Consider the following 26,543-nt stretch of genomic DNA (forward strand, 5'->3'; position numbering starts at 1 on the left):
AAGTGCTTCATTCAGCGGAAGAAAGAAAGTTAATCGGAAAGTCAAAAGTACTTCGTTTATTTCGATCTTTTTTTTTGTCATCAGAGAAAGCAAAGTCGTACTTAAGTGTTAATGTGGGACAGGGTCGCACTGTAACTGGAGCAGCCACTGCCAGTTAACTATCACTATAAAAATACAAATTATTAGTCTTCTTAATTATACACTATAAAAATACAAATCAGGTCTTCATCCGCACGTCACTTTCTGCTTTTTATCGTACACAGAGCAACCTTGCACCAAATGCAGTTTAAATTATGGACGAACCATCACAGTCATGTCACATGAGTTCATCCAATGCAAAAAAAGCGCATGCGCACGGTACTGGATTAACAACTGCCGACTATACTGGATCAGGATCCGAATCACGAAAAAGCATCATCAGTTCTTGAGCGTCTTTATCTGGATCCGGAAGGCCAGAACCGGTATTATCAACAGATTCCTTTCCCTGTGCAGCATCAAGAGTTAGCAAGCGCTCCTTCGTGCTTTCCGGAAGATCTTCGCTTGTTTCCATAGGTAAACCACCCGCTTCTGGTTGCTTCACTATACTGGAAACTGTTGACTGCGCATTAGGTTGCGGCGAAGCACTTGTTGCTTCAACCGGCATCTCCACTGCTTCAGCGGAGCCTGAAGTAGCATTCTCATCTCCCTGCCATCCGTTTCCTATATCCGTATTCGCTACTGAACCACTAATTTTACTAGGCGTAACATCGAAGGTATATTTGTTTGAGGTTGGATCGCTGGCATTGCTGAGGTCTGTTGCCGGTCTTTTCGGTTTCACTGGTTTCGCGTCCATGATCGACTCACTAACAGCCGCTGCCGCTTCCATCTGAGCCCCTGGATTTTGAATAATCTCCTTCGGAGTACGAGGCCTCACAAGCGACGAAATAATCTGCAGTCCTTGTTTGCAAATGATCTGCACGTCGAAATCTTTGATTTTCAGCCCGTCCTCAAAAACGTCCGTGCACACGTTTAAAACTCCAACATGTACCGCTGATGACAAAATAAAAGCAGTCAATGCCCCATAAACACGCCAACAGAACTGAATTTCTCCGCTTAACAAGCGCCGTTCCTGATTTGAGCGCAACTTCACACGAATCACAGAGATGAGTGCGGTAAATAAGCGATTTTTAGTGTCAGTTTTCAGAACGATGGCCTGTGACTGCAAGAGAATCGTCGAGCAAGATACCGCGGCGCTCTGGATTGCAGAGACCGGCGATTTCGACACGTCCTTGGCAATATTCTGGGTTAATTCGCGAATATCCGCCGGGCTGAACACGTCCGCTAACAGTGGTTCACTCAGTGAAGAGGACAAAAATCGGTAGCACTTGAGAATCACCGCAACCACGTCCGGATTAATTTCCTTATCCGGGAAAGTTCCCGATATATCCAACAACTTAACAGCCAAATGTACTGGTTCGCTAACGAAGCGAGTGGACGATGCGGGGGATAATTCCATGAGCAATCCAAAGCAATCAAAAAGCATTGCAGTGACTACTAAACGCCATCGGTCGGCCGAAGGACTGATGCGCACATGGAATGGACGACAGTTGGAAAATTGCAGCACGCGGAGCAGTACTTGGATGCATTCTCCTTTTATCACTTTCTGAGCGCCAGGTCCCGTTTCCAGAAGGCACTCAAAAATCTTCGCAAACAGCTCGTTGCCTTTGCCGATAACATATTCAGACCGGTCCGGCTCAGACGCAGGAATGTTTCCAAGACTGAAGCCACTTAGTCCAACTACCACGTCCCGAGCACCTTTCGGATACATATTACTGAGAGGAATCCCGTACACGTCCGCGGACATCTTGGCCAACCAGAAAATGTGTTCCTCTAGAGATTTCGGCTGCTGAGACCCAGTCTGCACGTGCGCCATGGTTCTTGACGACAACAGACGAAAACCCGATTTTTCCGTTCAGAGTATCGCTACAAGGGCTTTCAGTTATTAGAGCTTTCAGTAAGACTTAAGAGTTCCCTTGCTGAACGAACAAACTACCAAAAATATTACCAAAAAGAATACTTCTTCTAAGATGAAAGTATCACAGAATCTGTTTCACAAAATTATAAAAAATTAAAAATGATGGCGATTTGTTAAAAGTCAGCTGTTCCACAAAACTTGCTAGCGCTATAGTAAGCAGACGATGGCGCTGGCCCTTTCAGCTTCTTGTCGCAAGCGCGGCCGCCTATGTTGCGATTTGTCTGCGGTAGTACTTAGTTGTAAGACTAAAACAAAACTCGTAGTTACTCTTCTCTTCTGTCTAGAATCTATACGTAGATATTATTATTTATTGCTGTAGTTTGAAACTTTGAAATGAATCTTGTTTGTCTTGTTACGTGTGTGCTGGTTTTGATTTTTTGAACTGGGCCTCTGGTATATCAGATTTTGTGACGGCAAGAGACCTTCCTATGGGTGAAGTCCATAATCTCATTATCCTGTGATAAGTGCTGGATGATAACCAAAATGTCTTCTCTCTTTGGATGGCGCACTGCGTCCCAGCACACCCAGTTGTTACGAGCGCTTCCTTTGCGGACACGCATATATCGCAGCATAAACCTTAATGTAAGAGATAATGCTGCTAGAAAAAGCTTTGTGAAGCATTGGGTTCGAGTGCTGTACGCAGTATTTGGAGCAGCAGTGGCCAAATGTGTTTATGACCACAGAGAGCAAGCCAGAACTCAGGTGCGTGTTGAATCTGGTAACAAATTACTTACAACCATAGGCGGCTGGAACCCCTCGGCCAGGGGGCCATGGCCCCCTCCAAAAAAAATTTTTTAACATAGTGGTGTATGGGCCTGGCCCACCCCAAAGCCAATAGTGCTGACCCACCCCAAACTGGGAAGCTCCAGCCGCCCCTGCTTACAACTGTTGAGTTTGCACTTTAAAAATATTATTTAGATGGAGCTTCGGTTTCTCTGAGTTATTATTGTAGATTTAATTTTTGGCTGAAATGATGGGGGGTTTGTTTTTGAATGGCGAAGTGTTCACGATTGTATTTATGAACATTATTGATAATTGTGTTTACTACGTACTCCCAGTCCCGTCAGTCTAATAACTCTGATTTGTGTTTAACAGAAATCCAGAAAACTCAGGTTGAACACTTCAGCGCCATTTACACCTGTAATTCGTTTCGAATGCACAATTCCGTCGCTTGTAACCCAATTCCGGACATACGACAGTTTCGGAAGTTTTATTGGACTTTTGAAGGGACATTCTGATCTCTTCGATTTCAATTTGTCCGACCCGGCAGGATTATGGCGACAGCAAAGGTATGCTCAATGTTACCAAAGGACTGCTTTGTGAACGGAACAGTGTGATTATAAATTGGTTAGTATGTCGTGGGCTTGTCTAAGTACATTTTTGTTTTTTTCTAAATTTGCAGACCGTTTTCGTATTCGGTTTCCTTCAAACCGCTGCTTGTGCACAGTGTAGCTGCAAGATCGGACGCCGGTAGCCGTTCCGCAGTGAGTTGCTTCCGACTGTTTTACTTTATGCGTATTCCGATTAACAATAGTAGGCGTCAGTAATAAGTAATAAGCGACCCTGACCTCTCTGTTTTAGTTGTAAAAGTTCTGAGCATCATTTTTGTAGTGTACTTATTTTTACAGTATATTGATTTTTGAAGTATTATTTTTGGAAATCTTTACGGTTGCACTTTTTCGTGATAGCATTTATGGAACTTTCTCACTTTCTCTGTATAACTGTTATTAATTACTGTGCGAATATCTAACAGTCTACGCTTGTAGAGTTTCCCGTCGGAAACTGTGGATGACCAGATAGCATCGTTGGAAAGCGAATTATTAAAAGAGCAGGTATAAAATAGAATTAACTGCGTGTCCATGTGCTACATATGCTTTATCTTTCGGCAACGTTCTGGAATTCCGCGCTTCGTTTCAGCTGCGGTATCAGCAGAGCATTTTCAAGCTGGAAAAAGAGAACCAAGAACTTCGCCGACAAATTTTATTGCGACAGGAAGGGAGAGATATGATGTCGCGCAAGCTAAAAGTATTATTAGCATTTAACACTGTATTAAGCAGTTGTTTTGTTCGAATAGATTGTAACATCTTGATTCTTGAATATTTTCAGAGAAACCCAATTGAAATGTACAGCGAAGTGCTGGACGAAGTCATTGATTTGCGAAATACCTTCGATACGCAGATTAGTCTGCCGCAGGTAACGTCGAAGTGTTTAAGAAAAGATTAAATTTTTATTTAGGTTCATCCTCAACGCTCAACGTTCATAGATCGTCATTGTTGGAGACACAAATTCTGGCAAGAGTAGCTTGTTGGAAATGTTGCTGAGGACACGTATTTTTCCGAGGTAATATCTGCTGCTTTCTGTTTTCACGTGATGTGATATGATTTTGCTGTATTATTTTTAGGAATGAATATAAGCCGCAAGTTCCTGTTAAATTCACGCTATGTGAGGGCCCATACCATTTAGCGCAGTTTAACGATACCGACCGGGAATTCGATTTGGAAAACGGATCTGATGTAAGCGGTAATTAAAGTCTTTCAATGTGTCCAAATTTCATCTTATTAATAACGTGTGCTGCCTAGATCGAGGAATTACGCAAGGAACTGGAATTGCGCGTGAAATCTGTCGCTAATTCCGATGCACCTGCCTCGGTGGTGTCCCTAACAATCTGGGGTCCAAACTTAAGCCGAATGGTTATTGTCGATCTGCCGGCATTACCTCTGGTCAGCGCACTTTACTGAAAATGAGTGCGGTTTTCCGATTTTACTATCCGAATAATGATTCTGTGTTGACTATTTAGGGAATCTATAATGATCCGGTGGCGACGGTTTCTGAAACCACCCGAGAATTTTGTTACAATCTTTTGCGGAGTCCGCAGACTTTGCTCTTGTGTACAATTGGTGCGTAATAACTAATACGGAGAACGGTGATTGCTGTTAAGCACCAGTGTCAGTTTTTCTGGTGTAAATGCTGTTCTCCACTTGTTTTTGTTTAGTTATCTTAATTTAACGTACACTGTTGGGGCAGATGCGTCGCGTGATTCGCCCTACAGTCGAGCCGTCGAACTTGTAAAGGACTTCGATTCCGACGGTGTACGGTCGGTGTTTGTGTTGACCAAAACCGATTTAGTGGAAACTAGTTTGGCCGACCCAGAAAAGGTAACCGAAATCTGTTTTCGTTGAGCGCTTGAATAAATCAGATGATTTTGAAGATTCGGCGAGTTACCGATGGCTCATTATTTCCGCTCAAAGGATCGGGTTTTTATGTTGCGGTGCCTGCAAGAGGTTTGCTATCTGCCTTTGTTTAGTTGAATAAATGCAATGCGATAACTTAATAGACTTCTTGCAGGATCAAAAACAGAGCCGATAGAAGATGTCGAAGCCTTCGAGAAAAAGTTTTTTTCCGAATCGAGCTTGTTCAGGTAAAACGGAATAAAATACAGTACCGTAGACTAGGTAAAGCCTTTTGATAGTATTTTTTCATTCGGATCGGATTCGTTAAAGATCGGATTCGTTGAAGTCCACTACTTGCACAGTGAAGAACATGAGTGCAGGAATTGCTGACTTGTTCTGGCAGTTTGTGAAAAACTCCCTACGCTATCAGATCGATTTCCTCAAAGGTTGGTGAAGTAGCTGCAGCTGCAATATATCGCAGGTTTTTTTAACAAGTAAGCGATATCTTTCTAGCCCGCAAAGCTGCGCTGGAGAAAGACTGGAAGACTAAATTTTATAAGGCACGCGTTTTGGACCGGGTATGTGTATACTACGTGATACGTAATGTTGCCGCTCTGGCACACTGCCGATTCCTTTACTGAAATTTAGGGGGGAAATTTATTCGGGATTAGAGCCCCCAAACAGTATACTGTACTGCCGTATACGGCATACTGTACGGCACAACAGTACGTAACCGTAGTGAAAATTGGTACAATCGGGATGTACCGCAGTATTTAATGTGAAATTTATTGTGATGTATTCATTTTCAGGATGAATTATACGAAACAGGGCGCATGCAACTGCTTGACGATGTTGCAAAGCTGAACAGTGTTCCATCCTCAACTTGGTAAACACTGCCGCAATGGTCGTTTTTTCTTCCCGGAAATGTTATCTTGGTAGCGATTGCCTAAGTATTCATCGGTCTTAATGTGATTTTAGGGAAACAGAATTTGAAGAGAATTTATGGAATTCTGTGGCGGATTACATATTTGATAACGTTTACGTACCGATTGCAACTGGATCAAGCAAGACTGAGTATGCTAGCAGCTATTACCTTATTGTAGCACTGTTTTATTGGATCACTTCATAAAAAACATGGTTGTCAGTTTCCGAGTTGCGACTGATCTGAGACTGAAAGCATGGGCGGATGGAATGTTTCCTTTGCGAGCTGTCGATGTATGCAGGTTTTGTGCTTCACCGTGACACGAAACTTACTTTTGTTTAATCACCATCTTGTCGGCGCAGGTTGCCGGTTCCACATTATTCGGAAAGTTCAAACACATTATCAGCCGAAGGAAAAGCACCAAAGAGCATGACGATATCTACGATAATTTTAAAGAAACCATACTGGAACAGGCAAAGAAAACGCATCAGTGGGACACCAGGGCTCGTGAAAATTTGGTATTCAGTATACTGATAACAGTAGATTTCAGTTGGATTGTTGAAATAGAGGTCGTTCCTAATGAGTAAGAGTTACAATGCACTCAGAAGTGTGACTTACGAAGTTTGAATATAAGCAACTTTGCACATGGTGTAAAGAATGAAACCCGATTTCATAAAATCAGTATTTTCGCTATATCTTTTCGTATTTATTTTTTTCAGCGCTCTGCCTTGGTTAACACATGTGAAGCGCCATATGTGATCACTCCTGATGACTGGAATATTGCCGTCCGATTTATGGAACAGGCTTGTTCTGACCGCTTGATCGAGGGTACCGCTTAATTTACTTAATTTAAAGCGGTTTTTATGTATTTGGGGTTGTCCGCTCCTTTGTTTAAAGTTATTATTTTAACAGTGCAGACCAAAATTCAGGAATTTTCGGGTCCATCATCGTGGGAACGATTGTTCCTTTTCCGTTTACAAACACAAGAGCACCGTCATCGCCGAGCCGTCATGGATCAGCTGGAAAAGCTGATACTACCGAATGATGAGGTTCGATTTCGTTACCGTTAACGAATCGCAGATTAGCACTATTACAGTTTTTCGACTTACATCATTTATTGTTAGGCTCGCTTTATCAAATTAGTATGCTTAGAAATCGGGTCGTGAAAAAACATCTTTTCGTATTCGGTTCCCGTAACTTAAATCAGTAGAGCTGTTGTATTGTACTTGGTCGTGTCGGCTCTGTAGCATCGATGCGTTATAATCAAAATACCTGACACAAGGTTCAAGCGTGGGCACATTACTTACTCTGTACAGTCAAAAATTCACTCGTAACTTAGCCATTAGTTGTATCATAAACTTTATTATTGTGTGATCACTCTTTACTTGACCATTGTCTGTCCAGCATTCATTCATTACTTACCTTCGCTCTTGCAGGATGTGGCACGCAGCCCTGAGCTATCGAAGGACGAAGTGAATGTGATACAAAAGACTCTCGAGTCGGCAAATATAAAAGTGGACGGCATGTTCATTCGGGAGACATGGCGCTACTTGTTCTTGTCGCGTTTCCTGGAGCAGGCGGTACAAAAAGTGGCCCTCTGTGGAGAGGTTGTCGATACTGATGATGGGGATCATTTGACGCACAAGGTGGTTACACTGTTGATCCCACTGCAGACTATTGTTCTAGCCACTGATTTCCTTGTTGTGTCGACAGGGTGATTGCTCAGACGTGGAGTTATTTTATCGCGTAAAGCGGATGATCCGAACAGCAAGTGTCGCACTACGCCAGCAGCTTGCCACCACTGAATGTTAGTGAAGTGCCACTCGGTCGGAGGGGATGGGGGCGTGTTTAAGACACTTGTTGGGATTAATGCGTGTATTCTCTGGTGCGTTGTAGTGGGGCGCCTGGAGAGTGAGGTTAGGCAAATACTTGACGGATTGGAACGGGATCCGGTTAGGATTAAACAGTACTTTAACCATGCCAGGATTGGCTTAGCCGAAGAATTAAGTAAGTGCGCTGCTCATTATGGATAATAAGCATGCCACGAAAATGTGTGGACGGATACTGGCTGCAGCTGAACTGCAGCGGCACACGATATCTTAGAAATGCTCATTAAAGTAATTATCTGGCAATGAAGTCATGCCAGAATTATGCTTCCATATCTGATTGCAGCCCTTACATATGATGCGAACTCGCTGTTGTGCAAATGAATTGCTTAAGTTTACAGCTCTTATACCGCCTTATCACTTTGCGCAAAATATCATAACGATTTTTACTCAGGGAATTGCGATTTTTACTTTATTTGGTTATTGTTTTAGAAAAGATTACAACAATTCAAGAAAAGCTGGAGGATTTGCAGAAGCTTCTGGAAGAAGAAGAACCGATTCATTCACGTGGGAGCTTTTCAGCCGATGACAATGCATGATACGTGTGCATTTGGTTTCTTGCTAGTCCAATGTGTGCCAGCTCAGTGGTTTGGTTTTTATTTTGTTAACGGCTATTACCTTTGCCTTAATCATGATTAACCCTAGCAAGCCTGTAAAGATGTTTTACTAAGTGCGTTTGGCTTGTGATAATGATGTCTTTTGTGGTGTTTGTGTGGAGTTCAGATGTGGCGGATTAAACACGCGAACATAATCAAAAGCGGGAAACAGCGAGCGCTGGCTGAAAGCGACGATATCCCGCCGTGCGCGGAACATGATGCCGGTAGTGTATCGGTTAATCCTGCGGACAAAAAGTCGGCTTTATGCACAAGGAGACCTGAATATCGGTGAATTAGCGTGCTGGGAAAGTGGAAACCAATAGACATCGGTATGTCTTTTCTGGTGTAATCTTTCGGAAAGAAAAGGCTACCTCCTGGAGTGTGGCTCGTAATTGCTGCAGTTGGGACGATTGCATATAGACTCACATACGGCGTTGGATGCGAGGATACCGACAGGTGACTTGCATGACTCATAATGTGCAAATCTGTAAAGGTCGCATAGCAAAACCCAGTGCAGATTATAAGTCTGTATAGATACTGTCGATTACGCGCAACAACGGTTTAAGTTGACAAAGTTTAAAAAAATCCGAGCACCGATGAACGCATAGGTCAGCTAATGAGTTGTGGGTCGAATTACCTGTGTAATGCCATAGGAGAAGCGATTTCACATCAGCCATCAAAAATTGCGAAGATCGATCGTAATATAGGTGTTGGTTTCTTTTACGCATGTTATACTTTGTAGTTAGGTGATAATCGTAAGAGGCAAAGCGTCATTTGCCACAAATACAATGTTGATATGAAAATGCATTATATTATTATTATGAAAATTATGTTGTGCTCTGCGCTTTGGTTTGTACTCTGAATATTTCAATGGGGTATATGAATATTTGCGTTTGTTTTTCAGATTTTACAGATATCACTAATTTTCCGGTTGCCGCCGAGACGCTGTAATCCTCCTGTCTTCTTTGAAATTCCAAGACAATCCAGTAATCCTGCAAAACGAAGCTTTTGCCTTTAAATGGCAAATATAATAAACACAAAGCCTAGGATCGTTTTCACATAATCTTCGCTGTAATACATAGTGCGAGTCTTACCATGCCTTGTAAGTTTCAATGAAACATCGCTATTAACTATAGGAGCACGGAGCAATAATGTAAAAGCTCACATTTTAGACAATACGCAAGGATGAAATGCATAAGATAAGTAACTTCGACTTTGCTGTTACAGTTTTATTAGTACTGATCATGGGCAGGATCAAATACTGATTCGTATGTAGATCACCTAATCCACTGTTGATAAATATACAATGATAAATAAGCTTAAACAGAAACCACAACTCTGCATTCTGCAGGCTACCTAAATGTCCGCTATCGTAAATAAACATTTTGTTAGAGTGAGTAACGGACGTGATGCAAGATCAATAGCACCGGAATGCAAGATCAACAATGCTTGTGGGCAGTTATAATTACACCGATTGCGCTATATAGCCGGCAGTGTATGCATAGCTGTGAAGTGTGGACCAGGTGTAGGAGCAGCTTGCGTCAAGGAAAATCTTTGGCAAAAAGCAATTAATGCGTCCTGTGGCCTGATAGCACCTTTTGTCTAGTTTGCCTCATAAACGCATATATTATGTCTGGTATTGTGCGATAATGCGTAGGTTAAATACTACCTGTCAAGAACGCAACAGCCAGTGCAGACATTTTGGGAAAAGTTGTGAAGACTCATTAAGACATGTGTTCAGTATCGCCCGATCTCATTCACAAGAACAAAAAGCCAGTTGATGGATCTAACTACTTCCCAAAGACAATCAGATAACAAACCTTTCGATGCCAAAAAGAACCAACGTCTCGACTCCCCATTTGCCAAGAGAAAGATAATCAGCGTAATGATTGCGCGCATTATGAATGAAAGTATCGGAGAAGCAAATGAACCAGCTTCTAAACAAAATTCTGATTTTATCACTCATATTTATGCGTGGGCAGCCGATATACGGTAATTGGCATTACGTTCTGCACTTGTAACTTATTTAGCAACCGGTATCACACCGCAATTTATAAATGTCTGAAACTAGCAGTGTCAGCCGCCTTCTTTATTTGCATCGTACGTAAAGTTGTAGAAACAAACAAAATAATCTTTGCAGTTACCATTTCACATCTGCACAACATGTATTGCATAAAACGTGCATAAGAGTATGTAGTGTAAAACGATTTTAACGACGGTTAATCAAGCCATTGAAGCCTTGTGGCGCATTGTTGATTGTATCTGTGCACAGTTCGCATGCAAGATTGCACTGAAGACAAGGCTTTTGAAATTAATACTGCAGAATCGCAAGCTGTGGTGTGAGCTTTAAAAGGAGCAGTGAGTGTCTACAATTGCGTCACTAACAATAAGTTTGGACGAAATAGCACCGTAGTGCACAAGCTACGGTAACATGCATATTTGTATTTCTATGCATTATGAATATAATACTACTGTGTGTGACACTGTGCTTCTGACACTGTCACCAATATTTTGCAGCAACATGACGTTATATTGGGCGCCGTACAAATAATATTATATCGACGTCAACGTTGTGGCCAAAATATACCGGTTGTGGTCATCGATGGATGCCTCGCGGATTATCGTTCCATTAGGACCGGCAACCCATTTACAGAGGGCCGATAATGCTATAGGTTTAGATACAGCATACCTGTCCAAATTGAATTACTTAAAATATCCTTTTTTGTTGAAACTATACGAGTAAAGCCGTGAAGAAGTTCGTTCATCTAATCTGCGCAGTCCGCAGATGGAAGGGATAATCGCACTTGAACCCGTTTCCAAGATCTCTCGAAACGACACACAAGCCGAACAGTCAATATTCCTTCAGAACAAAATACTAATCCATACTGTTTTGCAATTAAGCTCTACACTTTACTGGCAGAATGGACTATCTTTCTCACAATTTTGACGCCCTTCTCCGGCGATGGTTCATTCGTTCTGATCAAACAGATCGGCTAAATGTCCCGATGAGCCTGCTGAATGCTTCAGCAATGGGGAAAATTTTTTTAAAAACTTCACAAGTGATTATAAATACATAAAAATATTTACGAGTGAAACAGCCCGCAGTCGAGATATCCTGTTTACCTGTGCTGCACTACAGTAGTACTTCCGATTCGAACGTATATACAAAATAGAAGCAGTGTTGCGACACGCAGTACTTAATCGTGATCGTTTTTTTCAGACATCTCTGCTACCTTTTTTTTTGAAAGTTACACTTTCTAGTTAAACATTGTGCGGTTACTCCATTAATTATTATATCGCCCAGTACTCCATGTTTTAGGGAAATTTGTTTCATACTAACAAAGACTAAGTTTTGCTGTGGATAGATCTAGACAGAGTGTTGGCATTGATGGATATTTTGTTGTAGCGTCTATTAAGTGTTTAGTCATCTTCTGGCCATGAGAACACTCAAACAATTACCGAGCGATGCGGAACAAGGTAAGTAAAGTAATTGTCGGAGCGCGCGAAATTTCTAAAAGGAAAAAATCTCCGCAGGGGGCACCACTCACCACTGCACAGAGCGCTGCTCGGTGGGGGTCCATCATTCATTACCGGGAATCCGTTGTAATTAAGCATAAAAATCTACCGATGACAACTTAACGAGTGTCGCGATATGGAAGCAGGTGGTAAGGACGATGACAAGGGTCTCCTGTTGTTTTCGCACCGGGCACGGCATTTGTCGGCAGCCGACTACGTGGTCAGCCGGCAAACACTGCCAGCTGGATTCTTTTAGTCCGGCTCCGTGGGACACGACGCAGAGGCTGTTTCTTTCCAGTTTGTCACCGCATCACAAATGTTATGGCATCGTTATGCTGCTTTGTAATAACTAATTACCGAACTTAACCATCAGTTAATCAAAGATTAAGGTTGTAATATGGATAAGACGCCTCGCGAAAACTAGAACAATCCCAAAATACCACTTGTTACATTTGTTTTGGTTACTCTTTTAGCCTAAATGAATTTTTATATTTTTATAATCTAGACGACAAGGTTTTTTCGTTTATCGACAACGCAATTGTTACAGCGGTTTTAGTAAACAATAGACAGCTTCTTCACGCGCGAAGTACCTATTTTCTTTTCTACACATTTAGCAGTTTGTACGCATGCCACTTTGTTTTGCAACAAATGCATTAGCCCTTGCTGCGATTTTACGTTGCAGTGTGCGGAAAGGTCACAACTCACTGTCAACATTTTAACAAATAGCCGCAATTTTGCTTAATAAATGCCCAAGAGGAAAGTGCACTTCGAATTGCGAAAGGATTTCTGCGCAGAAAAATGAATGAATTGAGTTATGACTATCATGACTATATGCATTCTTGTACATATGCATAATCTTCGATACGATTACAAAGAAAGTCGTAAGAGTAGCGTGTTACCACACCCAGAGCAACATCCGCTGCCATTTTGAATACCTTTTGATGCCGTGCCTGCTTCTCCACCCCGTGAAACTGTTACAGCATCTCACAAAACATCTCAAGATTTACCAGCAACTGTTACCATTGCGGCAAAATGAGAGCCATAAATCCATTTATATGCTTATGGCCTTTTGCCGGCTTTCATGTCAATGGTGATGAATGAAACGCGACTGTCTGGCCCAGTAATGATTTCTTACGAAAACCTCAATGGGATTTACAACGCTCTAATGGAGAAATTCCCACACATGAAATGCTATTTATGACGGCAGGGCTATAAATGCCCAATGGATGTCCGCTTCTCACCACATGAGTTTTCATTAGAGATATTCATGAAGAACATTTTTGTAAATGTTCCCACCAGAATCTGTTAGAAGAAGCCAGTCTGCCTGTTATTAAAAACCAGGTGTCGGAAATAGACCAGCAGTGTACTACAACGAATTGTACAACTGATAGTAAGTTAAGAACGATAGTTATTTGTAACATGTTGACGAAACGCCGCAGAAAAATTAATCATTATTAATTTTGTTGTTGTCCTTTTCCTGGTCACCTGGAAAAACACCACCGGCAAAGATAAGACTAGTTGCAAGCAAAGTCTGTCTATGTCCACGACCCACTCTATTGCAGGTGTTACACAATAATTCTAAGTTGACTACCGCATGTGCCGGTATATTTGTATAGCCGTCAAAAATCAATTTTCTTACAAGTAATAAATTGTTTTTTCCCGGAATTTGGGAGAAGGCGTTCCAGTTCGATCGTTAGCAGGTTGTAAGCCATGATTGCAATTGGTTCAACTTCTCTCGTTAGCGGTATACCGCAACAGATTAACGCCGGAGGAACGCTGGCTCCGAATGACTTACCTTTCGTCACCCCTTCTCACATTGCAGTCAAATGCGCATACATACGAGTACATACCCGTGATTGCCGTAATCACAGGCACGGAGGCAGCTGCTTTCTTAAGACAGATATGGTTACATGCTTCCGCTCTTCAATCGACGCTCATTGTAGCCAACCCCTCTGGCCAGCACATTGGGCGCTGGGCACACCTGGGCTATAAAAGGGAGAAGCAGTTAGGTGAAAACTCCATGCGCCTGGTTTAGTAGTTGGTTATGCGGCCAGTGGTCACGCGAATGCAATTAAACCAGTGCAACTGACTGGAACAACTGGATAGTCTGCCGAAGCGCCTCGCTACCGCTGCTGAATAAGTTCCAGATTTGCGTTATTTTATCCCCATCGCAGTCGCGTATTTTCCAGCTTTTATCCGAGCTACAATATATACAGAAGTTCCGTTCTGTGTAATTTTCTTACTTTGCATCGTATCCGGCACACTGAAATGATGACTTCCGATTCAACCGGTACCATGAGCAAACGAGTGGCCCAATCCGCTACGAACCGCAAGGTAAGCCACCTTACCTATTATCAAAATTTAAAGAAAGTGTGTATGCAGAGTTGATTACCCTGAAACTATGGTGCAGGCTGGTCTGCGTATTTATTTATTTAAACAATGCAGACTCTGCATATTTATGTAAACAACAGAGCGCCCTGTGGCTCGATTTAAAACAGAAATTTCGACAACTTTTTGGGGTGCATCATGCAATGGTTAATAGTCACTTAAGTGTCTGAAATCGCCTGCGAGAAATCTTTCTGTGTATAAGCACAAGCAAGCATGGAATACGCTTAAAGTTAATTAGTTCTTATATTTCGTAGGCATTATTTGTTAAATTTTGTCATATAACAAAATATGAAATGAACTAGCAAAAGGGATGCAAAATGTTCTTCTTGCCAAACAGCACAAAATCATGTATTTAAACCGCGATTTAGAGCACCTTACAAGTTACACCTACTTCTTAACGTTAATAAAATGTACATGTACCCGTAAATTACTTATAACATCGTTTGATTTATGGTTAGTGTTTTTGTTGTGGTTTGATTTGGAATACAGGGTCGCCTTTAATTTCTGCCATATCCGTCGTTCCAGTTCAGAGTTGCTAAATTTTGGCGTGGTTAACCTGCAATAATTCCTTTTTTAATTAATTGATTATTTAACACAAAAGAGCAAGATTGGAAATACAGTTCAAAACGAAACGTTTTTTACGCCGCTGAATTGATTTATTCTCGACCACCGCTTACCAAATCCTACTTTTTAGATTTCGAAAGGTGTAATTGAGCGCAAGCGCCGCGCTAGAATTAACCAGAGCCTGGCGGAACTGAAGTTTATTATTCTGAGTGAGAGCAAAGATAGAGGACTGCACTCTAAACTGGATAAAGCGGAAATCTTGGAGCGAACACTTGCCTTCGTGCAAACATTACAAAACCGGCAAAACCACCGCCCCGATGATTGCGCCATCCACTCCAGCGCATACCGCGACGGCTACTTTGCATGCATGAAGGACGTCGATCGCTTTCTTTCCGGCGAGCATTTCGATGAAGTGGTCAAGCAGAAGATTTCGAATCATTTAACCTTTTGCTGCCATGCCGCGGAACGCATGCTGCAGTTTCCTAATCAGGACAATAGCAGCAACTTGACCTTTGCCAATTCCTATTCAGTTCTGCCGGCGTACCATTCGCTAACCAGGAGTCCGGCCTCTTTTCTGCATAGTGGATGCGCTGTTGTTCCACAAAGTCCTTCTCCTTCCTTAACAGTTTCCTCCTGTTACAGCAGCACGGGTTATCCCAGCAGTCCCATAAAAACGGAAGCGGTGTGGCGACCGTGGTGATTTTATGCAACCGATTGGCATCTTCAGTGCAGTCGACAATAATTAAATCCTGAATGCTCCGTGATGATTCAGAGGATATACTTTGCAATAAGTATTACTTTCATTAGTTTTGGCGTTTTAATTCCCATATTGCACTAGCTCATGGAGCAACGGTACAACAAACTCAAGTGTGGTTCTCATGGTCGTTTAATTTATCGTATTTTGTTAATCTAACACTATTTACTTTTGTGCACTTATGTTTTGTCGTGAGTCATATAATGCACCTGTTGCATTCCTGTGAGTGACATCAGACACGTAAGCGGCATCGCGATCCTCCAATAAATCCATTTGCACAAGTCATTTGATCTTTCTGTCGGCGTTTCGGTTATGTAATTACAGTGCTGTCGCCAGATTCTCTTTATCGACGGCTTTCTGTGCCTTAATTATCTTCGTGTGCTGCCGGTGCGTGCGAAACTAAGTAATCGTCTAAAAATACAGCTTATATACTATGTAAAGGTTATGAAGTTTGCCTTTAATATGTTTGTAAAATTGCAAAATCCTGTAGTTCCCCAAAACTTTGGTGCTGCAAAAAATTGATGTCGTACTTTGAAATTCCATTGTAGTCATAAATTGCTTAACTGAATTATTTCGAATACGAATACACAGTTAGAACTACATGTAAGTACATAGTGCAGCACTCCGAGAGCAAAAATCAGTACGCAATCAGTAATATCTTGACGTTATTGTGGCAAAGAAATTAAGTTTTTCTATAACAACTTGATCGAATTGCTGTTAACAGTACCTGATAACAATCCATTCCATTTGCTAAACAGCCAGTACACCTTTATCTGCCAAATCGAAATAGCGGGAAGCAAAAATAACTCACTAACGAATCATCTGAAAAAGTGGGAAACAATTGCATGCAGAGCGTTTACAAGAGGTACAAACTATTCGGAGCAGAATGACAAAGAAAACGAGAGTGATAAACTTCTCAATAGACAGGAGGAACACGACAACCAAGTGCTTTTGCCATTCATTCGACTCAATCTTCCATATCCAGAACGTCATTAATACTTGATGCTCATATGTCAAAGTCAAAGAAAACGGAATATTCGCCAAAGCTTTTGTGCGCTCCAAACAATTATGCGGCATAAAATTGCACCGTCGCCAGCTTTTCACCAGCACAATATAGTCATTAAACGCAACCCACGGTACTTTTCCGGCGTTTGATTTGGAAGTTTGTGTGTGCCTATACCAGTTTTTTGTTCTCGGTAGTCTTTTACGCAGTTTCGCCGCGTTATGATCATAGCTGATTGCATTTAAATATTTATGACGAGCAACTTCTGAATTGTGTCTCAGTAGCCACATTTGCGCGCTGCATGTGTAATATTCTTCTGTTTTTAATCTTGATAATAATAAAATGTAAACTGACAAAAAACAGCTGTTTATCCAATTAATACAAGCATATGCATTATTTCTAATATTTCTCGTAGTCAGTGTAAGTATTGCGCATCTATCGCAAATTTGCTTATGTGTACAATAGTATCCGTACGTCAGCATATGAACACAAAAGTTAATATATTAGCTACTTAGCGGTAATACGACGACTAAGAGCATAATTTGGCACTAAGTAAATTAAAAGCAATCGAATACGAACAAACGAATTTGAAGTTGACCGAGGGCAGTGACACGCACACGCTATTGTGACTGTAAAATCAAAGGATGAATTGGCCGGGACGTTATGAAAAGGATCGTAAAAGACAGTCACACTGCCGGTCACACGGCCGTATCCGATTTCCCAATGCAAACATCCACGTGCATCTGCTCGTGAATAGTACAGCATGCGGCTCGAATACATTCGCGCGCCTCATAAAGGTAACCTTTACAAGCAGGTGCCAGTGTTTCGGACAATTACCTAAAATTAACACTATTTCAATAACTGCACCAATAAAGACGTGTTGCTGACGCTGGATTGCAATAAAGAGAGTGTCGAAAGTTGTGGATAATTAATACAATTAGCGGTTCAGTACCACATTAAAAGCAGAGTAGCAGTAGAAGTAGTTTTAATTTACAAAGTTACAAAATTTTTGCGCCTTATATCACTTGGCACTCGCAGCCACTGTATATTGGCTTACGTAAGATAAAACGAGATTTATGTGTAATACTCGTATAATAAGGATAGTGAGCCCAGCTTTAGATTTACTTCTTCAACAAATCCAATAAATATACAGGTTCAAGCAAAGGTTGTTAGCCGCCCGAGTTATGGAATAATTGATAAATTACTATCTAGAAGAATCGGTAATGTTCGCTAATAGTCAGCTAACGATGCAGTCTGTGCAGTGATTCCACGCTAATGAATATACGCCTGCATTCTTCCACCTGTCCTTGCAGTTGCGTTCCTGCTTATTTTCTGGCGCTTCTGGCATCAAACAGCTAATCGCAAAATTATAGCCTAGTTCATAATTAAAAATCCCCGCACATCTATTGGGAATGACGGCATTGTCCAGAAAGTGCCCATTTTCACTGTCAGAAGCTGCCAAAGCCGGGCAGCGTCCGTCTCACACGACCACACCCACATCAATCTCTGGTATAGAATCCATTTACTGGTCATCGGGTAAATCATGGGTTCATTGTAAGTTCATTATGGAGCAAGTCTGTATGTGTGGACTCAACCACACGCCATGAAATCGTTAATTAGCGGGTCCATGCGAAAGACAACAAAAGACAGGACGAAGAAAACAGAAGTTAGTGCACACACTGTCGGCCGTCTGTTGCGCATTAGCTCCACCGGGAGCAGACGGAATAAGGGAAACAATTAGCAGAGACACACCGGGAGACCCGATAAATCCGGCTAAACTGCGCTTGGGAAACGTATGCCCGATACGCAATCTTTGTGGTATGGCAGTAGCGCTTAATCCATGTGTCCTGCGCTTTAATTTATCCTGACAACTTATGCTGGGAAAATGGATTCCCCTGAAATTTTAATCAGGGTTAAAACACAAAGCAAAAGTGTTGTGAAAACGTCGGTCTAGTCAAATAATCCGATTTTAACTGTAGAATAATGATAAATATTAACAATTACCGCTTTGCGCATTTTGAAGCATGGTTTCAAAGTCCTCCTCTGCATGCGCTATGGCCGGTACGATTGGGTCATTTTCCAGTTTAACAGCGTCGGCTGTCCCTTCGAGTTTCGCCATTAGTTCTGTAACAATTAATGCGAAGCGTGTCAGCGTGACAGTTATCGCGTGCCTCGGAAGATGCTGTACGTAGACGGTTAGGCCTAGCTAGCGTACTGATCAAATACGATTGGCAACCAGCCGTTAACGCACCTTCCGGTTTGACGGCTTTTGCCGGATTGGCCGACACAATCAACATCTCAGCAATCCATGTGGTTGTCAAGTCGGGCAGCGCATCCGGCCAATCTGGTTCGTCCTCGAGGAAGCGTTTGCCGAACACTGGCGGCGGTGTTTTTGTCTCCTTCAAGCAAAGAGCATTCGATAGTTTTCGTAATCATACATTGTTAGCCTACTATAGAACGATAAAGTTTAGTTACGATACCTGCTGAAAAAGATTAAAGGTCACGATATGAATTCATGATCAGTAAACGAGACAATGCAACCTAATTATATCGATATCGATTATCAGCAGTGCCGCTGTCTTACCGCGCTTTGATACGGGATGAAGTGACCCTGTTGTTCATATCCACCCAGGAAAACAAATTTCCCAGGACCAACCACCTAAAAACACCAATGATCAGCGATCCGAGCATCCCGTAAAATTTTTCAACTTGCCGCCAGTGCGCGCACCATCGTGCTCGGTGTGCTACGTAGGATAACGATACGCTTCAAATATGCAGCTGAGCAGTATAACGGTGTGCTTATAACGTCGAAACAATAATTATAAGCCTTTAATTTGGTTTCGTCTACGTAGCATGGATGGAACCACGCTCAAATTGCAAAATATACCGTATCGTTCTGGAAATTGCCGTGAAATTTGTACGATCCGAAAAGCAATTCTCCCTTTCCATGCCGGCGCCCATTCAACCAGAATCCGACATATCGTGCACCAGACTCTTTATAGTAATAAACACCAAATCCGCTGCGCTCGCCGTCTTTCCACTGACCGGAAAATGTGTCGCCACTCTGATAAGTATATTTACCATAACCGTAACGCTTGTCGTTAATCCAGTGACCTTAAATTGACGACAGAATGGATATATGCAGAAAATTATGTACTTAAAATATGATTGCTAAGAAAGCCGTGTAAAATAAAGAATTTACGTTTATCAGAATAGCAAAGGATGAAGGTAACATATTATTACGCATTTCGCGTGTGGGTGAGCAAATAGCAGCAAAACCAACTGGAAGTGGAAACTCTCATGCATCTGAATCTCGCCACCCCACAATTATTATTATGAAGAGAATTTCCGCAAAAGCGTAAATGTACCTACTCTTGAAAAAGCCATTACAGCTATTAATGCTAGCAGTGACTAAATCAATTAATGCTAAGTGTATAATCAACGAAAAACGTTCGCGTTAGTAGTTTAAAACCAGTTTCTAATCTTTCCAGCAATTTTTGTAAATAAACTCGAATTTTTATTATAGTCCCCGAAATAGGTTATTAACTCATACGACACTGTCATGCCAGTGCATTAATGCATGCTCGCGCCGAAAATCTGATTCAACGTGTACGAAGAACAGGATACCTTCGTAGGTTGAACCATCCGAGTAAATGAACTTTCCAGTCCCGTGTTTCACACCACACCGCCAAGATCCTTCGTAACGTGATCCCGACTTGAAGACATACGTGCCCTTTCCGTCGCGTAGATTGTGGGCATACTGACCTTTGTATTCGATGACCATGTTTAATAGTTAATTAGATCGCGTATTACATAAGTAACAAGAATAAAAATCCTTGACATCATTGCCGTTCAGCTAATCATTGCCGTTATGATAAATACCTTTGTATTTATCGCCGTTCGGGAGGATGGTCGTACCTTGGCCATGCCTTTGATTGTACGCATTGCGTTCTCCATGATATTCCTGGACGCCAGAAGCAACTATATTAATGCGAAAAAGAAAAGTACTTTGAATCTATTATCTATAACGATCCATTCTGTAATTTTTATTCAAACCTTGACAGATTTTTATGATACCATTGAAGCATGCAGTTTGTCAACAGAACTGTGAAATCCTGTACCACCAGATTCACATATTTATAGCTCAACACTTACTCCAGTGAAAGCTGATTCTTCGCCCTCTTCATTTTCTGGATCGTCATCCATGGTTTCAGCATTTAATCAGTTTAAAGCGTGCAACGCAAACTAAACCACGGAAAGTTACATGATCATCCAAACAAATAAACAATAATACTGTCACTATGGAACCTCTGAGAGTAAGTACTTACAGATAGTATGTATTTACTTGAAGCGTTTGTGGTAATGCACACAAATTCGGCGTCAAAATTTTTAGTTCTGGCTAGTCGCTACTACGTAATAAAAAATCTACCGAACCCAAAGCAGTAGATCTGGACGATTCCATAACACAGTAACCCAAATTGGTTTATGGATTACTTTTTTTCGAAGACTCATGTTGTTTCCCATCACTTCTCTATTCTTGTAATTATGTCTTTCATTAACATCCTTTATCACATTATAATAATACATATGCGAAACAAAAACATGCAGCTGTAACTCCTATTCAGTACAAGGCAAACATCCTGTGCGCAACCGCGAGAGTTTATTACAGTACCATACTGGCATTTGCAACAGGAAATACAATCTGACCCAAGATCAATTATCTCCTCGAGCTTTTCTCAATGGGTGTTTTTACACTCATGTTATAATAAAAATCGAGAAGACAGAAACCACTTTTCAAATGCAGAAATAAAATGCTAAAAGAAATACCAATTTCTATAAGATTGAACTGTGCACCTGGACTGACCGCACCAAAAAAAAACCAATACGAATAATTTCAAGTACAACAATCACGCGCAAAAGAAAGTCATACTATTTACAAACATTTCGAGTGAGGGCGTCTCTCAGTCCCATCATTCCTTCTTCTCGCTGACGAAACGACCCTGATCATCGCGTGGCATAGTCTCCGCGAAGTGCCTAAACCAGAACACAAAGACTCAATCAACAGCAGCAGAATCAGAAAGCCACTACTCTGTTTAGTGAACCAGGTGTGTCAAAACTTCCGAAGTAAGTTTCAACAATCGTATTTAACGGAAGTTCGAATCATACTTGGCAGCTGCACTCAGTTCTTCACGCGCCGTTTCATGGTCGACCTGGTCGCCGCCGCCTTCTTCCTTGCCACGTCCCGAAGTCTTTCCGGATTTGTTGCCACGCTGATTGTCATCATCGTCCACGTCGTCGTTTTCACGACTCTTTCCGCTGTGACCAGTGGAGCGGCTCTTTCCCTTGCCTTCTTCTTCGTCCTTGCTGATAAATTTGCCGGAATCATCGCGTGAACGATCCTGAAACGGTAAAGCGCGGCAAATTAGGAAGAGGAAATGAAACGACTCGCGCTAGAAAACTTTTGATGACATGCATCGAATATGCGATGCAGCTACTGCCAGTCAGTCAGTGATCAAAGATACGAAAATTAAAGGATGAAATGGTGCCCATTTGTCAGAAAGAATTGCCATTTCATGGCACTGCACTCTTCGCCTACTTTTTCCCCATGTCAAATCGAACCTGCAAGTGCCCCAGACAATACATTTCGGTTTTCTACCTGAGAATCGTTATCCTGACGACCATCTCGGTCAGCGCCGCGCTGACCCGACCGTTCCTGTCCGCCGTGTCCAGTTCCAGACTTTCCGCCATGATGACCGGTGTGGCGTCCTGTGTCCTCCGCATCGTCCTTCTTCACGAAGTGGCCACTTTCGTCGCGTGGATGGTCCTATCAGAAACGAACAAATAATGCCATCATATACGCACAGTACAAACTAAGCTCTTTGTTTTTTCCAAAGGCATTCAGTTAATGCTCATAAGCCATATGTGTATTGTTACCATAATAGTGATAATACACATTTTAACATAAATGACTTTTTCGATTAAAAGTGTAACTGCAAGACGACCACGGTAAACTATTGAAAAAATACTGCGCATTACCTCGGGATTGAAGTCATGACGTCCATCATGATGCTGACCAGATTTTCCCTGATGGGATCCCGACTTTCCGCCATGTTGGCCGCTGTTGCGTCCTTCATTCTCGGCTTCGTCCTTCTTCACGAAATGGCCACTTTCGTCACGCGGATGGTCCTGTTACGAACCATCGATATAGAGAATAGTCACCATCAGGCAGAGCAATCGCTTTTGTTTCGCAAAATCGTAACCCGTATACTAATTTTGGCCAAAACCATGTATTTTCAGTTTTGCATTACCAAATCAACGGATTTAAAACTCTTGACGATTGCTGCTTCAGTATGCGTACAAGGCCCAGATTAAAGGACGTAACAATCATAACATAAGAACGCTTCGTCCAGCAAACTGTTCGTTACCTCAGGATCGAAGTCACGACGTCCATCGTGCTGGCCAGACTTCTCCTGATGGGATCCTGACTTTTGACGACCAGAGTCTTCGTCGCCACGATCGCGGTCCTGGTTAGCGCGGGTGTGGCTTTCAGCCTTCGACATGATGACTGTTTAGTGTCCGAGTAGCGACCGATTATTAAAAGTTTCCGGAATTTCGAAAGGTCACTCTGATAACTGCAACAGTTAGTTACTTCTATAGGCGAAAGACGTTTATTCAGATCTCCAAAAATCTAACTGAGCAAACAAGTTTCCGGTTTCGTTGTACTGGTGGTTTTTATAGGCGCAGGCCGGAAAATTTTAATATGACCGCCACACGCGTGTACGTTTGGGCGGAGATTCCATTGTGGACTGCTATGACGCAGCGGCGACTGCGGCCTGGAAAAAACCCATTATCGTGCGTACGCTTCTGCGCTGCATGGTCGTTCTGTTGTTCCCATAGTACGTACTACGTACTCATACACGTTGCTCTTGCGCAGTGCTCTGGCCGCTCCTGACCGATGGAAAGTGGGAAAAAAGTTCAGCAGAGGCCGTCCGTCTGTCTGTCCGGTTTCTCCGGATGGAAACATGGATTTTGCCGTGTGAATCCAGCTGTCGTATGAGTTACGACAATACTTACTTCGCTGTAAGAGAGACAGCCTAGATCCAAATTAAGAGAGCAACTTTTAATATTAAATAGATAATTATTTACGAATAAAATTTTATGTAGAAATGTCAAAAACTGTGTTTTTCCGTAAAGCAGGCTATATAATTATACAGGCCTCTAGTACAGTACGAGTACTCACTCGTACTCATATTTCAATCGATCGCAGTTCAGGAGTAACGAAATTGTACTGGCAGGTTTTTTTACCGAAGAAATTATTGTCTGACATAAAATATACGGCAAATTCTGCTACTTCAGTAATACTATTTACAGTAGTCTATCGCCTGCTCATCTTGAATGGTTTGTAGTGATGAAGGTCACTATTTCAGTTCCAAAAGGGCGCGAACAAGGCTAGATGCAAAAGAAGCCCTCAGCTGGCCGACTGCGTTGCGAAACTTCAATTTTCCGACAACTCAGAAGATAAAAATTGTGTCATTAAACCCGAATTTATTTTTTTCGCTTGATAGTTTATCGTTTGTACTTACATGAGTCAGGAATTTCTGATAAAAGTTCCAAGGAAATATTGCTACTTCTTAGTACACCGTAGTAGGAAACTAATTAAACAAAAAACTATGAGTGGTTTGTTCAACTTTGTTGCACTACCACCCTTTATTGACCGTAAAGCAGTATGCATATTGTGTTAAAGCGAATCTGCACTACGAAATTTCGAATAGTAATTGACTTGTTAAAAAAATAATTTTTATCTCCGCCTGATTTCGGATCGACTCCGACCGACTTGCCCGCTCGTTTTATCGTTTTTTTCCGTGCTTGTTGCATCCAGAGATGCAACCACTTGATGAATCCCCTTTTATAGAGATAAGGACATTATAGAGTAATACTTCCGATCACTTGGGCCAAATTTTGCCCAAGTGATCCAGAGGAACTGTTACCTTGACAGTTGTCAGCATACATTTTAATTTCCACACCTACAAAAGGAAATTATTAATTACCTTTGCGGTCGTCCTCTTAAAAGACATACACTTTTTTTGCTTATACTGCGTCGAACAAATTTAACGATATTATTGTGAACAGTTTAATCGTATAAGTATTGTATAACCGTATAGTATTGTTCCCTGGGGTTTAATACCATTTAAAAGCCGTACAGTAAATCTATTTCCCTGGGGTTGGATACTACTAGTAAATCATTAAAAGCTAAGAGTAGTATTGTATTGTACACGCGACAAGATGGTTAATTATGAATTTGTATGCAGATTTGCACTCGTTGCAGCTTTACAAGTATTTTTGGTAATTTGGCATTGAAGTAAGTTGAAGTTTGAAAAAACTTTGAGAGAAGGTGAAAGCTAAAACACCGGTTCGAAGGTAAAAGTGTTAGATTGTCGACGGACATCCATCTGTACAGTTGATTGTACTGCTAGATTCATTACAGTAATTATTACATATAATAATATATATTACCATTCAAAAGGCAACAGCCATCACATAGTAAAAAGTGCAAAGACTACTCCACTGCAGCCACAATTAGAATTTAAACATAAAAAACATGAGAACTCTCCGGGGATCAATAGTCAGTACATGCATTATATTTATATATACTATATAATTCATGACGTAGTTCACAGTAGTGCGGAAAAGTTGTTTACATCTTAGAACGTGGTTTGCGCAAATTGAAACCCATTTTAAAAACGGGTTTAAGATCCTCTAAAGCCTCTAAAATGTAAACGAGTTACATAATGTAAGAAAATAGGATTTCTGTAAATACTCAATACAGTATTTTAGCGCACTCACGACACTTTTGAATTACAAAGTAGTTTAAACTATGAAAAGTCATGTTTATGTTAATGTTTCGAAATTGGTTAACAGCTGTGCAGGTTCTCGATAAACCGTATGGTTGGTTACTTTCCCAATAATGCTGAAGTTTCCGGTCATCTTGGATCGCAAGAATAAATTGCTGGTAATTAGCGGTGGTCATCGGAACCTTTAATGCCATTGTTATGACCAAGCATCGAGCGAGAAGTAAACTGAATCAGGGTGTACGCAGGAATGCTGTTAATTGATGCGCATAAGCACGTCAGGACAGCGGCATCACGGCGGTTATTATAATCTCCTTCTTAAGCGTGCCTGAATTCTAAATAGTCCTCAGATGACTTTCCCACGAAAATCTAGCTGCTTAAACAAATATACGGTTACAATCGTGCGGCACTACCGCAGCTGACCCATGATAACACTTATTCTTATTGGTCGTGCGCTTTCTGTTTCATGCATTCATGCTTGTACGGTGCATGAAGGATACGACAAGCGAAAGCGCTTTGTCATAATTTGTTCTACGATTTACAGTCTGGCATAAAAAAACTGAAAACACGTTGCGAGAAACAACATGATGCGCACGTAAGAAAAGGTTTTACTGTGGTTTGTTCAGCAAATCAAACACACAGCTGCCGCCTGACAACACCACCCGCGGCCGGAAGTCATCATTCTTTTCGTAATACGTAAGTATCCCCATCATTAATTACAATAAGCTTAAGCTACTCGTACCGGCACAAAAAATTTGAATTATCTACAAAGTCAAAGCGGATGATCGAATACACTATACAGTATAAACGAATGCATACTTGTGTAATTTTTGGAAAACATTCGTGAAAACGAATTTTATTTGAAAACCAGATACATTATA

At 41.6% G+C, this 26,543-nt stretch overlaps 5 protein-coding genes across 7 annotated transcripts; 2 read left to right on the forward strand and 3 right to left on the reverse strand.

Moving 5' to 3' along the window:
* Positions 1-40: 40 nt before the first annotated feature.
* LOC129586256 (uncharacterized) lies at positions 41-2,143 on the reverse strand. Of its 3 annotated transcripts, none has more exons than XM_055479368.1 (2): positions 753-2,143; positions 41-707 (listed from the first exon to the last, which is right to left on the reverse strand). In XM_055479368.1, exons 1-2 carry the CDS (start codon positions 1,910-1,912, stop codon positions 380-382), a joined length of 1,488 nt encoding a protein of 495 aa, XP_055335343.1. In that variant the 5' UTR covers positions 1,913-2,143; the 3' UTR covers positions 41-379. The 3 variants fall into 3 exon arrangements, with proteins under 3 accessions (XP_055335343.1, XP_055335342.1, XP_055335344.1); XM_055479367.1 differs by having other exon boundaries at positions 41-699; positions 736-2,143; XM_055479369.1 differs by having other exon boundaries at positions 432-699; positions 746-2,143.
* Positions 2,144-2,302: 159 nt separating this feature from the next.
* On the forward strand, positions 2,303-9,665 carry LOC129586162 (dynamin-like 120 kDa protein, mitochondrial). The gene is made up of 26 exons (XM_055479210.1): positions 2,303-2,716; positions 3,110-3,303; positions 3,417-3,498; positions 3,781-3,846; positions 3,932-4,039; positions 4,121-4,207; positions 4,278-4,354; positions 4,416-4,527; positions 4,594-4,734; positions 4,812-4,911; positions 5,039-5,169; positions 5,223-5,295; positions 5,360-5,432; positions 5,515-5,630; positions 5,698-5,762; positions 5,994-6,070; positions 6,163-6,258; positions 6,330-6,399; positions 6,469-6,624; positions 6,826-6,934; positions 7,019-7,155; positions 7,543-7,752; positions 7,820-7,913; positions 8,003-8,113; positions 8,425-9,044; positions 9,493-9,665. The coding sequence occupies exons 1-25, from the start codon at positions 2,486-2,488 to the stop codon at positions 8,529-8,531; spliced, it is 2,823 nt and encodes a 940-aa protein (XP_055335185.1). The 5' UTR covers positions 2,303-2,485; the 3' UTR covers positions 8,532-9,044; positions 9,493-9,665.
* A 4,357-nt stretch (positions 9,666-14,022) lies between these two features.
* Positions 14,023-15,756, forward strand: LOC129586355 (transcription factor HES-1-like). Its single transcript, XM_055479538.1, has 2 exons — positions 14,023-14,438; positions 15,187-15,756. The coding sequence occupies exons 1-2, from the start codon at positions 14,373-14,375 to the stop codon at positions 15,754-15,756; spliced, it is 636 nt and encodes a 211-aa protein (XP_055335513.1). The 5' UTR covers positions 14,023-14,372.
* Positions 15,757-18,313: 2,557 nt separating this feature from the next.
* On the reverse strand, positions 18,314-21,084 carry LOC129586414 (radial spoke head 1 homolog). Its single transcript, XM_055479659.1, has 8 exons — positions 20,969-21,084; positions 20,696-20,777; positions 20,441-20,578; positions 19,701-19,927; positions 19,398-19,472; positions 19,065-19,212; positions 18,818-18,937; positions 18,314-18,708 (listed from the first exon to the last, which is right to left on the reverse strand). The coding sequence occupies exons 1-8, from the start codon at positions 21,017-21,019 to the stop codon at positions 18,686-18,688; spliced, it is 864 nt and encodes a 287-aa protein (XP_055335634.1). The 5' UTR covers positions 21,020-21,084; the 3' UTR covers positions 18,314-18,685.
* Positions 21,085-21,460: 376 nt separating this feature from the next.
* LOC129586417 (uncharacterized protein DDB_G0290685-like) lies at positions 21,461-23,538 on the reverse strand. Its single transcript, XM_055479661.1, has 5 exons — positions 23,239-23,538; positions 22,850-22,999; positions 22,470-22,637; positions 21,980-22,212; positions 21,461-21,847 (listed from the first exon to the last, which is right to left on the reverse strand). The coding sequence occupies exons 1-5, from the start codon at positions 23,371-23,373 to the stop codon at positions 21,784-21,786; spliced, it is 750 nt and encodes a 249-aa protein (XP_055335636.1). The 5' UTR covers positions 23,374-23,538; the 3' UTR covers positions 21,461-21,783.
* Positions 23,539-26,543: the final 3,005 nt, after the last annotated feature.

Source organism: Paramacrobiotus metropolitanus, unplaced genomic scaffold (genome assembly GCF_019649055.1).
Source record: "Paramacrobiotus metropolitanus isolate TYO unplaced genomic scaffold, Prichtersi_v1.0 Parri_scaffold0000020, whole genome shotgun sequence".
Lineage (NCBI taxonomy): Eukaryota > Metazoa > Tardigrada > Eutardigrada > Parachela > Macrobiotidae > Paramacrobiotus > Paramacrobiotus metropolitanus.

Coding starts and splice junctions, on each gene's coding strand:
- LOC129586417 (XM_055479661.1), bottom strand. CDS start 23,373: ATGTCGAAGGCTGAAAGCCACACCCGCGCTAACCAGGACCGCGATCGT. Junction 22,213..22,469: donor GTCAGGATAACGATTCTCAG/GTAGAAAACCGA, acceptor TTACCGTTTCAG/GATCGTTCACGCGATGATTC. Junction 21,848..21,979: donor GAACTGAGTGCAGCTGCCAA/GTATGATTCGAA, acceptor GTTCTGGTTTAG/GCACTTCGCGGAGACTATGC.
- LOC129586355 (XM_055479538.1), top strand. CDS start 14,373: ATGATGACTTCCGATTCAACCGGTACCATGAGCAAACGAGTGGCCCAA. Junction 14,439..15,186: donor AATCCGCTACGAACCGCAAG/GTAAGCCACCTT, acceptor CCTACTTTTTAG/ATTTCGAAAGGTGTAATTGA.
- LOC129586414 (XM_055479659.1), bottom strand. CDS start 21,019: ATGGATGACGATCCAGAAAATGAAGAGGGCGAAGAATCAGCTTTCACT. Junction 19,928..20,440: donor GGATGGTTCAACCTACGAAG/GTATCCTGTTCT, acceptor CGTCAATTTAAG/GTCACTGGATTAACGACAAG. Junction 19,213..19,397: donor TCATCCCGTATCAAAGCGCG/GTAAGACAGCGG, acceptor CTTTGCTTGAAG/GAGACAAAAACACCGCCGCC.
- LOC129586162 (XM_055479210.1), top strand. CDS start 2,486: ATGATAACCAAAATGTCTTCTCTCTTTGGATGGCGCACTGCGTCCCAG. Junction 3,499..3,780: donor ACGCCGGTAGCCGTTCCGCA/GTGAGTTGCTTC, acceptor CTACGCTTGTAG/AGTTTCCCGTCGGAAACTGT. Junction 7,914..8,002: donor GCAGCTTGCCACCACTGAAT/GTTAGTGAAGTG, acceptor GGTGCGTTGTAG/TGGGGCGCCTGGAGAGTGAG.
- LOC129586256 (XM_055479367.1), bottom strand. CDS start 1,912: ATGGCGCACGTGCAGACTGGGTCTCAGCAGCCGAAATCTCTAGAGGAA. Junction 700..735: donor TACCTTCGATGTTACGCCTA/GTAAAATTAGTG, acceptor ATACGGATATAG/GAAACGGATGGCAGGGAGAT.